Source organism: Psammomys obesus, unplaced genomic scaffold (genome assembly GCF_907164565.1).
Source record: "Psammomys obesus unplaced genomic scaffold, mPsaObe1.curated_primary_1811, whole genome shotgun sequence".
Lineage (NCBI taxonomy): Eukaryota > Metazoa > Chordata > Mammalia > Rodentia > Muridae > Psammomys > Psammomys obesus.
Window position 1 is genome coordinate 28,332,765 of NW_026596051.1, and position 12,356 is coordinate 28,345,120.

The following is a 12,356-nucleotide window of genomic DNA, read 5'->3' on the forward strand; positions in this document are numbered from 1 at the left end:
ATTATAAGAAAGGAACATACCGAATTACTCTTCATTAAAACCTCAGCCCCAATTAAATATGTCAAAATTGTTTTAAAATTCAGTTCTGCCTTTTATAAAATATCAGATTATATCAAAAGAATATAAAATCTGTGATAAAATTCAGGGGGGAAAAACAAATGTACTTATAGCAGGAGACCAAAATAGCCTTATTCCTTACCAAAACTATGATAAAATATGTGCGTGTTGGGGAATGGGGTGAGGGTGAGCAGGCACCAATGAAAATTTTACTATATGCATGCCAGTGAAGTAATCCTGCCAGAGGTTTAACAAAGCAGAGGAGCTTAAAATTCTTCTCAGCTCTGCTCATCATAACAGATAAGGAATCAGGATTTCTCACCATACAAGAAGATGCCCATATTTCATCATTAACACAGGAAATATTTCTGATAGCCAAAAGACGTTAAAAGCAGTGAAAGGGTTTCAGATAGTAGTATACTGTCTCCTTACTAACAATTGCTAAGAAACCAGACTGTAGAGTGGTCATATATAAACTAGGTCTCCAAGCATTCCCTTGGATACCTAAATACCAACCTGACATAAAGTGAAGCTCATGAGGCAGAAAGTACTAAAAAACAGATACAAAGAAAACCAAACTAAATCGAAAAAAATAAAAAATAAATAAAAAAAGGAAGAAAGGTAAAAAATAATGAGTTCTTAAAAATCTAAACTAAATATTGGATATATTCTTCTCATTCAACAAAATCAGGTATTTAAATTTTCACTGAATAACAAATTATCAGAACAACTTAAGTTAAAAAAAAAAGAACTGTGTTACAATTGTGTGATTATTTTAAAAATAATTTCATGGCACTAAAACTTACACTGACTGCTTCCCTCTGTAGGTTACAAAATGAACATTTTTCATCCATAGACCAGTCAGTCAGCTCTTCTGGTTCACAGTCTTTAAAAGAAGGAAAATATTCATTAAATATACTAACTTTATCAAAACCAGCAAAATCACCATCTCTATAGTAATGGCAAAAGGAAAAAATGAAAAAACAAAAATAAAACCTAACTACTAACAGTAAGGAAAAAAAGTTTAACTTTCAAATTAACCTCTTGATATCTAAAAATAAAGAGAATAGGCCATAAGAAAACAAACACCAAGAATAGTGAGCTGGTTGTATATTAATACTTTTCTAACAGTAGAGTTTTAAGTTTCATCTCATCATTTCAAAGATTCAAGATTGCTATTTACTAATTTCCTTTTTATTTTCATTATGACAGTCAGACTAAAGGGGAAGATATGAGAAGGGATAAATTTTGCACAATATGAAAAAAAAAATATAATACAGAGAAATGGAAGAAAGGACCAAAGGTCAAGTTGAGAACACACAGATTTGAGAATACGGAATGATGCCTATAAAAACAAGAAACAATTCAATCTGTAGATCAAAAATAAGGTCAGACGTTCTCATTTTCAAGTGCTTACTTTCAAGAGAAAGGTGCAGTGAACACAGGTTACGCCATCCACTGCCAACTATGGACTATCATCCCCACAGATTAGTGCTGCTCTCAGGCTTAGTCACAGAAATTCCTGTTTGCAGTGCTGACAAGAGACTCAGAACTGGCCAAAAAGTACTTAGAACAAATGACTGTGGAATGCTCAGCCCTACTGGGACATCTACATCACACTTCCTGCACCCTGACACTCAGGAGACATCTTGGAAGAAGGAGCAGAATTTAAGAACTGGGGCATGAAGAGTATTGTCTTCTGGACATGACAGGGCTATTACACTTATGAACTCACAGAGGCAGTGGTTACCTGCAGAAGACGGACCTATCCACACTCCAGCATAAATGTGGAGGGGCTCCATAGGCCCTATTCCCCCATGAGGCCTTATAGGCAGTTAGTGGATGTTGGCAGAAGGGAAGTCCTATTTACAGTAACAAAGTTACTGGTCAAGTTGTCTTTGCTCAAGTAAATACCCTAAACTTATGCAACCAACAATAATTAAATGGCAAGGGGCACAAAAAATAAAACTTAGGAAAGAAGACTTGAGAAGATTTGGGAGGGGGGTTAAGCTAGGATAATAGTGGCAAGGGTAATATAATCAAAGCACATAACATACATCTATAAAATAGTGACTGAATAAACATTTAAAATATGGATTACTTTCTTTTTCTTTTCTTTTTTTCCCTGAATATTACTCTGTACAACACACAAGTTCTAATATATTAAAAAGTTTCTAGAACACAAAAAACACTTATCTGCTGAGAACATTTTAAGAAGGTATGAGAATGCTGTCTTTCTAATTACATGTAGTAAATGTACTGAGTCTTAAAATCATTGATAACAACAGAATGTCCTTCTAGTTCCAGTCCCTAAATAAATTTGCATGCTGAATCTTACAAGTGTATTCTTTACTATCTGAGACAGCTATACAATGGCTAATTGGAAAACTATCAGTGTGCTACAGAATTTTTTCAAAAAACACAATGGAGCTGAAGATATAGCTCTTCTAAGTTACACAGAAAATAAAGTATACTCTACCTAGAAGGATAATGAACAATTATACTGATTAGGGTCACTCCTAAGGCCCTTTTACATTAATCCAAATACAGAGTGGAAGATCATATAAATCAGTAGAAAGACTCTGTCAGTAGTACAAAAATATTATTAACACATACATTAGCAAAGAACAGTATGTGGGAACGTAAGACCCGTACACTGGTAATATGAAGCTATTTGAAGACTGGAAATCTTCATTTAGTAGTTATGACTTTTCAGGACACAACATTTTGTTTCAATCAGCTTATGAGTGCAATGTAGATTATATTTCCTAACTATTTTGCAAATTAAAATGTTATAAAATCTAACAAAGGTACTTATTAGCAATACAGAATTACTAAATGCTGTTTTTCTTTTTAAATCCTGTACCATTAAACATGTATTTGATAAGGTTACTTTGTAGAAGATTAAATACCTGCTTGATATATGGTCATTTTTCTATAGACAGCTTCACATACAAAACTTTTAAATACCCTAACAATTAAAAACTGATTCCTGGGCTTGGGAGATGGTTCATATTTTAAAGGCATGTCTTACAATTCATGTTTGGCTAAGTCTCCATGTGGGTTCCCTAATAAGAGGAGCAGGGGTTTGTCTCTGTCATAAACTCAGCTGCCTGCTCTTTGATCATTTCCCCCTGGCGAGGCAACCTTGCCAACCCATAGAGGAAGAGGATCCAGGTAGTCCTGATGATATTTGATAGATAAGAGTCAGACAGTAGGGGAGGAAGACTTCCCCTATCAGTGGACTAGGGGAGAGTGGTAGAGGGGGAAAAGGAAAGGAGGGAGGGTAACATTGGAAGGAGATGAGGGAGGAGGCTACAATCGGGATATAAGGTGAATAAACTGTAAAATAATAATAGTAGTAGTAATAATAATAATAATAATAATAGAATATGGTAATGTATAAAAAAACCAAGACAAACAAAAACAATTCACATTTGATCCACTGAAACTACATTTAAAAAGCCAGATGGGATAGCATGAACTTGTAATCTTGTCAGTCCTCTAATGAGATGAGAGGTAGAGATAGGGACTCACTTGAAAACTTGCGGCCAGCTAGCCTGGAGCATGCATGAGCTGTAGCAGCACAAACGAGAGACTGCTTCAAAAAGGTAAAGAACTAGCTCCCCTGAAAGTTAACTTCTGACCCCGACATGCCCCAAAAAAAAAAAAAAACAAAAAAAAACAAAACAACGCATGTGTACAGACACACTCATGCACACACACATGCACCAAAAACTTGGAGGAAAACACTTGAGTCCTTATAGAACTTTAGCTGTGTAAGCTTACATTATTTTGATCCTGGAATAAAGATGTGTGCATCATTCATTGCTGAGGCTTTGAAAGAAAAGGTGTAACCCAGCCCCATTTGAAACAGAATAATGCTTTGTAGGATCTGGGTGGTGTGGAACTCACTAGGTAGAGCAGAATAACCTCGAATTTGTAGAGGTCAATCTGTCTTCCAACTGCTAGGATTACAGATCTGGAACAGCATCCAGGCCTCCCCTCAATTACCTTGACATTTCCCCGTCCACCACAGGAACTTGCCCCAGGTGCAACCCTGGGGTTTGCATAGACAGACTGCAGTGCAGTTTCCTCAAATCACTCTTAAAGTTAGTCACAGATTCCAGAGCTACTTATTATTTAGGATTAGTGCTGCAAAACATGACTTCTGCCAAATACAACAGTTTTGATAAGTCAAGGAATCCTTAGTGATTTTTATTTTTATCACCGCTTTCATGAGAAAAAAAAAAATAACACTGAGATTTTTGAAAAATGGCTAACAGACTTAGGAAGATATTAAAAAACAAACTGTTTTTGTTGTAAGGGAGACAGGCCGATGGTGGTTACGAGCACTGGCTGTGCTACCAGAGGACCTAGACTCAATACCCAGCACGCACATGGTGGCTCACAACCATCTATAACTCCAATTCCTGGGGATCTGACACATTCTTCTGGCCTCTTGTGAACATGGCACATAGACATGAATGTAAGCAAAACACATATGGATGGTTTTCATGCATAAAAATTGTTATAAATTTAAAAATATACAAATTCAATGAGTTTCAAAGCTAATGTACGTTGACACACAACAATTTTAGATTAAGAAAATTATCAATTGTAACATAAAAACTGAGGCTCAAAAAGATGTAAATAATATAACTACTGAAATCGGTATGGTGGTATACACTTAAAATTCTAGTACTCAGGAGGCTGAGGCAGGCAAACTGAAAGAAGTTCAAGGATGGCTAATTTCCAGACTAGCCAGGGTTACAGTAAGACCCCAACAAAAATACTAAAATATAAATAGGAATAAAAATTAATTGTAAAAACTGATATAGGTGTAGGAATATTCTACATAATAGATGTGACTTCAAGCAAGTATGCTTTTTTAGGTGTCAGTATCTTCCCTGGAACATGAAGAGAGTAATACTAGCATCTTAAGGCTGCAGGAACAGTTACATAAAAACATATGATGTATGTAAGTTCAAAAGATGCAACTTTCATTTATTTTGAACACTTTATTCTTTTTAATATACTTTATTCACTGAATATAAATTTATAGTTTCCAAAGACAAATTTATAGTTTTCCAAAGTGAAAAATAAAAACCTCAATTTTATTCTGTGTTACTCATTGAACAATAGAACTTTACTAATTTCTGGAAAAGAAAATAAACAATGACAATGCAGCTATAAAATAACATTGTGGCTACAGGTGCAGCCCAGTGGTGGAGCACTTGTTTCTTATAAACAAAGGATGGGTCTTAATTCTGTAACACAGGCACATGTGCGTGCACACACACACACTAGTGTGAGCTCACACACAGGTGCATGCATGTGCACAGAGACACACTACTATTTTATATACTTACACCAATTTTTATTATGAAGCATTTTAGTAACTGCACAGAGCACAGACTCCACGGTTTGTTTGTTTGTTTGTTTTATTGCTATTGTCCTAGTTTTGTGTTTGTTTTATTTTTTTTAGAGAAAGATTATGAAGTTCAGGGTCAATCTGGGAGAAGTTGAGAGAGAGGAAAGAATATGATCAAAATACATGGTATAAAATAACGAAGAAAGAACTAAAGAAAAATATAAAAATTATCTACAAATTTCACTATCAAGAGCTAATGAGTCCAACATTTGTTATATATCCTCCCAGTTTGTAGCATAGGCCTTTCTAAAAATTAAAATCAGTTGGTTCTTTGAAAAGATAATATAACCCATAAATATCTAGCTAAGCTAAATAGGGAAAAAAAGAGTAAAATATTCCAATATCATAACAGATGGGCTAGTCACTTCTGAAGTTAGAGACATTGAAAGAATAAAGAAATGTTACAAATAATATTATGCCCAGAAATTCATTAACTTTGGTGAAATGACCAATATATCTCTCTCTAACAGCAAAAGCAGCCAAATCTCAGGCAAGGACAACAGATAACCTCAGGAAAGCTGGAGCTATTAAAAAAATAGATAAAGAATTAAACAAACATCTGCCAAACAGAAAACAGCATCCCACATGGTTCTTTACCATCCATTCCAGAAAACAAAAACAAAAGAAATGCTTCCTAATTCTGGTTCTGATACTTTCCAAATATCAAGACCAGTCTAAACACTCCCATCTGGAAGATACACAGATTCAAACATGTGTGTGACAAGATGCTCAATACCAAATGTCATTGGGGATCTACACACTGGGAAAATAGATCTATCAGATTCACAAAAACCCAAACACATCTATTGAAGGCTAGGAAAGACTAGGAGCAGCAAGGGAGCAGCAACACCTTTCACTTGCTGGTGGGAATTCAAAGTAGACTTTTGAAAACAGCCTAGCTGTATCTAAAAATCACATAGTCTTCTCCTATGATCTAACAATGATACTGTTAGGTATTCATGCTAATGAAAGAAAGCAGAAAACTTTCGTCTACCTCCAGACTTGCAGACATTTAGTGAAGCCTTACTTAGAGCTGCCAAAATTTTTAAAGTGACTAAAATATGCTTCAGTAAGTAGATAAGCAAACACTAGGCACATTCATGCTAGGCAAGAATATTAAGTAACAGAAAGAAAACCACTACTGAGTTACAAAAAGACAGACCCACAAATGCATACTGCTAAGTGAAAGAAATGTGTATGGAGAAACTACATACAAACCCATTTTAACTATGTGACACTGTGGGAAAAGCCAACCTTCAGAGACAATAAAAGTAAAAACTATTTTCCACAGGTTGGGGGAGAAGGGAGGAGAAGAGGAGACTGATAGGATAATGGTAGCATTGTGTGCTATAATGGTAGACCCATGACAACATGCATGAACCTAGGATGTTTAACAAACTAATTTCTAACAGAATATAAGTATTTATGCAAACATGTATACAAAACAGATGAAGCTTTAAGTCCCAAGTTGCAACCTGGTTTAGCAGAGAACAATGAAGTTCAACTATGAAAGGCAAGCAGGCTAGAAAGGAAGGTTGAAGAATACATCACATTTTTTTTTCTTTTTTCTTTTTTTATTTCAAAGCTTAAAAGACCTCTAGAAACTTAAAATAGCAGATGATAATATATCTAGTATCTGCAACAGGTGCTTTGAAAATTAGAAGGAAACACTGGAATATTTCTATGTATACCTGTTACAATCCACCCTTACCCAAGGACCATTTAAGAAAATATGAAGACATAAGTGACATAAAATGAGATAAATTTGAAATCTCCAATAAAATAAAATTTGCTACAAGGTTCTAAAATTCTAGAGAATGAGATGTAAAGTTCATCTAATAAAAAGACTAGACTATTATACAATATGATTGATGGCAATGAAAGACGCATACTTAGCCATAGACTTGCCTCTAGTTATTAAGAATCTTTTCAAGAAAACCACAAAATGATCATTTAAAACATGTTTGCATTCTTAAATTATATATTTTTGATAAAATATATAAATTTATCATCCACACTTTAAAAAATTACCATAACCATTTTGGTATCTCTTTTTTCTAGTACATTTTCAATAAAAATAAATATACTTTTATATACCCTATTGTTGAAAATTCAACACACTTTGGTTGTAGGATACAGAAATCAAGTTGGAACTGACCTGAAAACTCCCTCCCTGCTGGCTAGCTTTAACACTGCCGGAAGGTGCTATGCCGATCTTCAATGGTATTTCCCAGAGGCAAACCTAGCCTGCTACAATACCAACCTACCAGACAAGAAATACCCACTGGTGCAAAAGTGGCACAAATGTTGTATTGCTTCCCAGACACCTTTTTATTGGATTTGAAGTCTTCTCCAAAAGAGAGAATTTGTGGGGACATCTTGTCAAACTGCCCGCTAAATACTTGCATATATATATATACATATATGAGATATGTATATCTCATATATGTATATATATATCTATATATCTATATATATCTATATATCTATATATATATATATATCAAATTTATCTCATATATATATACATATATATATATGTATATATATATATATGTATGTATGTATGTATATAGGTTCATGCTACCCTCAACCTTGTCCAAGGAAGATTTACTCTACCACATTAATGCAGTGGTCAGAAGTTAATGCAGACCCTTATCAAAGTGCTGAGAATAAGTCACTATTGGGTGCTCAGCCCTAAATGAGACATCTACGTCAACTCTCCTCCCTGCAGGCTAAAGAAACATTAAGAAAGATGGGGTCAAAATATTTAAGGGACAGAGAGTGGGAAAGAGGGCTGTGAAATGCTGTGTTTTGTACATGGCATGGCTACTATACTCATGAACTCACTACAGCTACAGTTACCTATACAGAATCAAGCCAACAAAATCAATCAACATCCCAAAAGGCAGAACTAATTGAACTCAGTGTGTTACACATATTTAAAAGAAGTTACAGATCATCAAAGGTAGGGGAAAGGGATATTTTGGTGGTACTTGAGGGAGGGGGAAGGGTGAGTTGGGAGTACACTTCAATCAAGGTACACTGCTTACATGTATGACACTGTCAAATAATAAATAAAATCATTTTATTACAGATACACACACATATATTTATATATCCTTTCTAGAAAAAAATACATCAGTATAGGTATATTTTGGGTTTATTTTGTCAACTTGACACAATCTAGGATTATCTGGGAAGGAAGTCTGAATGAGGGATATCTAGGTTAGGCTTGCCTACAGTCATGTTTGTGTGAGATTATCTTGATTACTAACGAGGTGGCAAGATCTACCTACTGTGGATGACACTATATTCTAGGAAGGGGATTCAGAACTGTGTAAGAGCGGAGAAGCAGAGTTTAGTTTACACATGCATGAATCCACTGCTCTCTTCTCTTTACTGTATACATGATGTGGCCAGTTGCTTCATTTCAGTCACCTTACTTCTCCACAATGATGCAATAACCTACAATTATGAGTCAAGCTTTCTTCCTTAAATTGCTTTTGTCTAAGGAAAATGAAATAAAACACATATATAACATAAACAGTAATTTCATTTTCTTCAACCCAATAATCCATTCGTGTTACTAATTTATTCAACATAACTCTTAGTAACTGATTATTTCAATTATTACTAAAATTATTTCACAGCTTATTTTTAATACATAGTAGCAAAACTGAGAACTATGTTTAAAAGCCTGTAATAAAAAGCCATATGTATATGTATACCTTCTGCAAATCTGATTATTTTCTGGAAAACCCTAGAAGTCATTATTGTACAAATCATACCTTTTAAACTTTTTTTTTAAAGATTTATTTTTTTAATTACTTACTTAATTAATTAATTTTGTATACAGTGTTCTGACTGAATTGATGCCTGCAGGCCAGAAGAGGGCACCAGACTTCATAGATGGTTGTGAGCCACCATGTGGTTGCTGGGAATTGAACTCAGGACCTTTGGAAGAGCAGCCAGTGCTTTTAAACTCTGAGCTTTAACACTTACTGATAAACTCTTTTAGGAATGTTGTACTGATAATACATAGAACCCCCTAGAGTTTACTAACTTACCCTTGATAAACATAAGATTTTTATCATTAAAAATAATTCTTTATAGTTTGATAGTACATTTTTGTTCTTTAGAATAATTAATAAAATGATAGTGATTCCTTAAATACGTATAAGCATGTTGTGACAGCTGAATATAATCCAATCCAAAAATAATATATATTCTCAATTTCCAAAAGTCATATATAGGGAATACCTGGATACAAGCAAAGTATTAATACGTATGCATGAAAATGACATGATGAAAGCCAGTATTTTGTATGTTAACTTAAAAAAAGATGAGGTGGGCCACTAAATAAAGCACTTGACACACAGAGCATGGGGAGGTGTCCCTAAAACTTCAGAATCTATAGCAAGTTGCATGTCTGTACTTTTAGTATTCTAACAGTAAGAAGGCAGAAACAAGAGAATCCTTTGAAGCTCAATGTCCAGCTATCCCAGCTAATGCAGCAGCAAACAACAAAGAGAACCAGTGTCAAAAAAGGTGACAAGGGAGGACTGATACCTCAAATTATTCTCTCACCTCCTCATGTATGCAGTGGTATGTGCAATCCTCTCCCACTTACTCTTACACAGACACATGGAAATAATTAAAAAGAAACGCTAAGGGAACCTTAAGTCATAACTTTTGGCACATGTGAGAAAAAGCCTATCAGTAAGTATTAAAGACAGTTTGAATTCAAGATACTAATGTTAGTATGATAAAAACAATTAGGATATCCTTTATACAGAACTGTTGTAATGAAAATCAAGCCAGGACACACTTAGTAAGAAATGTTCCTGGGAACCTGCAGGCCATTCCTGCCAGAGAAGCAGGTAGGCAAACTTCACAAGCCTTTTCATTCCTCCAAATCCAATCCCCCAGTCTCATCCCCAGCTCTGTATCAAATCTTTTGCTATACCTGCCCCATCTACAATGGAACATACAGACCTTCCAACCATACCTTCTCTCCCTCCACTCATTGCTTTATCCAGACATCTAAGTCCAGCAGGCATTCCCTAGGGTTCCATAATCCACTCTAGTCAGGGATGTAGGCAGGTTAATTGCAGATCTTCACACACTCTCTCTGTTCCCCCAAATCTAATCCTTTCGTCTATACTCCAGCTCTGTAGAAGCACCCCCATCCTTTCTGTCCCCTTCTCCAGAGGATCAAACAGATCTTCCTTTGCCCCACTCATTGCTTTATTCCAGACACAACTCGGAACCCACTGGTCACTTTGCCCATGAAGCAAGTAGGCTAACTGCAGATCTTTCCCTCTCATTACATTCCTCCAAGTCCAATCCTCCAGTCTCATCCCCAGTCCTTCTCACTCTCTGACCCACCCCCCATTCCCAGAGATAAAGTAGGTCCTGCTGTAACATTCTGCTCTCCTCCCAGAGGTGGACTCCCTAAGCCTTGCCCTTCCAAGTCCATCGCCACTTTTTTTTTTTAATTTGGTTTTTTTGAGACAGGGTTTCTTTTTGTAGCCTTGGCTGTCCTGGACTTGCTTTGTAAACCAGATTGGCCTCAAACTCACAGAGCTCTACCTGCCTCTCACTCCCTGAGTGCTAGGATTACAGGTGTGCACTATTGCACCCGGCTAGCCCATCCTCATTTCTAAGTGTCGAATCCCAATACCTAAAAACACTTTTTATCTGAAACCTGCAGTGGTCACACATATCAGGATCCCAGAAGAATTTATTAGCAGGAAACACACAGCCACAACAATCTCCTAGTAATCGAAGAGGGCAAGAAAAAGGAGCATCCTTACCAGGCCACAGAAGATGACAATGCTGCCACTCCTGACAAGATCTGATAGACTAAGATCAGAAGGAAGTAGAGGAGGACCTTCCCTATCAGTGGACTTGGGGAGGGGCATGCAAAGGGGGTGGGAGAGTCCATTCGGGAGGGGAAGAAGGAGGGGCTTCTGGGGGGATACAAAGTAAATAAAGTGTAATTAATAAAAATAAAAAATAAAAAAGAGACCAGAGAGCAGACTGTAGAATTACAATCTTCCCAAACCCAAATGCCTAGACTCCAACATAAAAACACAGCCAATAACAGTCACGCAATGTCTCTACTAGAGAAGAGTAACCCTACCACAGCAGGCCATTAAGTATTTGAAGACAGCTGGGCATAAGAAAAAAATCTTAAAATAGCATTAATGAATATGATAGAGGTTGTTAAAGAGTAAGTGAATAAATCCCTTATAGAAAGTCATGAAAACACAAACAGTGGAAGGAAATGAATAAAACAACTCAAGAATTGAAAGTGACAATCAAATAAAAAAAATGGGGAAATTTAGAAACTCAAACAGCAACTTCAGAGGAAAGCATCATCAACAGAATATAAGAGACAGAAGGGAGAATCTCAGGCATTGGAAACACAATAGAAGAAAAATCTAAAAAAACTCCTGGTATAAAAAAACAGAGGAAATCTGTGGCATTATAAAAGCTAAGAATAATAGGAATAAAGAAAGAAACAGAAACCCAGGCCAAAGACACAGAAAATGATTTCAACAAAAGAAAATTTTCCTAATCTAAACAATGAAATGTTTATCAAGGTACAAGAAGCATACAGAACACAAAATAAACTATACTAGAAAAGAAAGTTGCTTCAGCACATAACGCTCATAACACCAAGTGTATGGAACAAAGAAAGAATATTTTAAAAATTCAAGGGAAAGAGACCAGTTAACAAATAAAGCCAGACTTATTAGAATAACACCCACTTTTCAATGGAGACTAAAGCCAGAAGGGCTTGGACTATAGACCACAGATGGCAGCACAGAGAATACTATAACCAGCAAAACTCTCA

The 12,356-nt window shown here is 35.7% G+C and overlaps 1 protein-coding gene across 6 annotated transcripts in view; it reads right to left on the minus strand.

Moving 5' to 3' along the window:
- Positions 1–12,356, minus strand: part of Lcorl (ligand dependent nuclear receptor corepressor like) — a 154,853-nt gene that overhangs the window by 82,767 nt on the left and 59,730 nt on the right. For 5 of the 6 annotated variants that reach the window (XM_055624221.1, XM_055624224.1, XM_055624223.1 and 2 more), the window contains exon 3: positions 864–943. The exons of the other annotated variant lie outside the window; for it this stretch is intronic. In XM_055624221.1, coding sequence (XP_055480196.1) covers positions 864–943 — 80 coding nt within the window. The remainder of the gene's footprint in view (positions 1–863; positions 944–12,356) is intronic. 6 annotated transcript variants of the gene reach the window in all.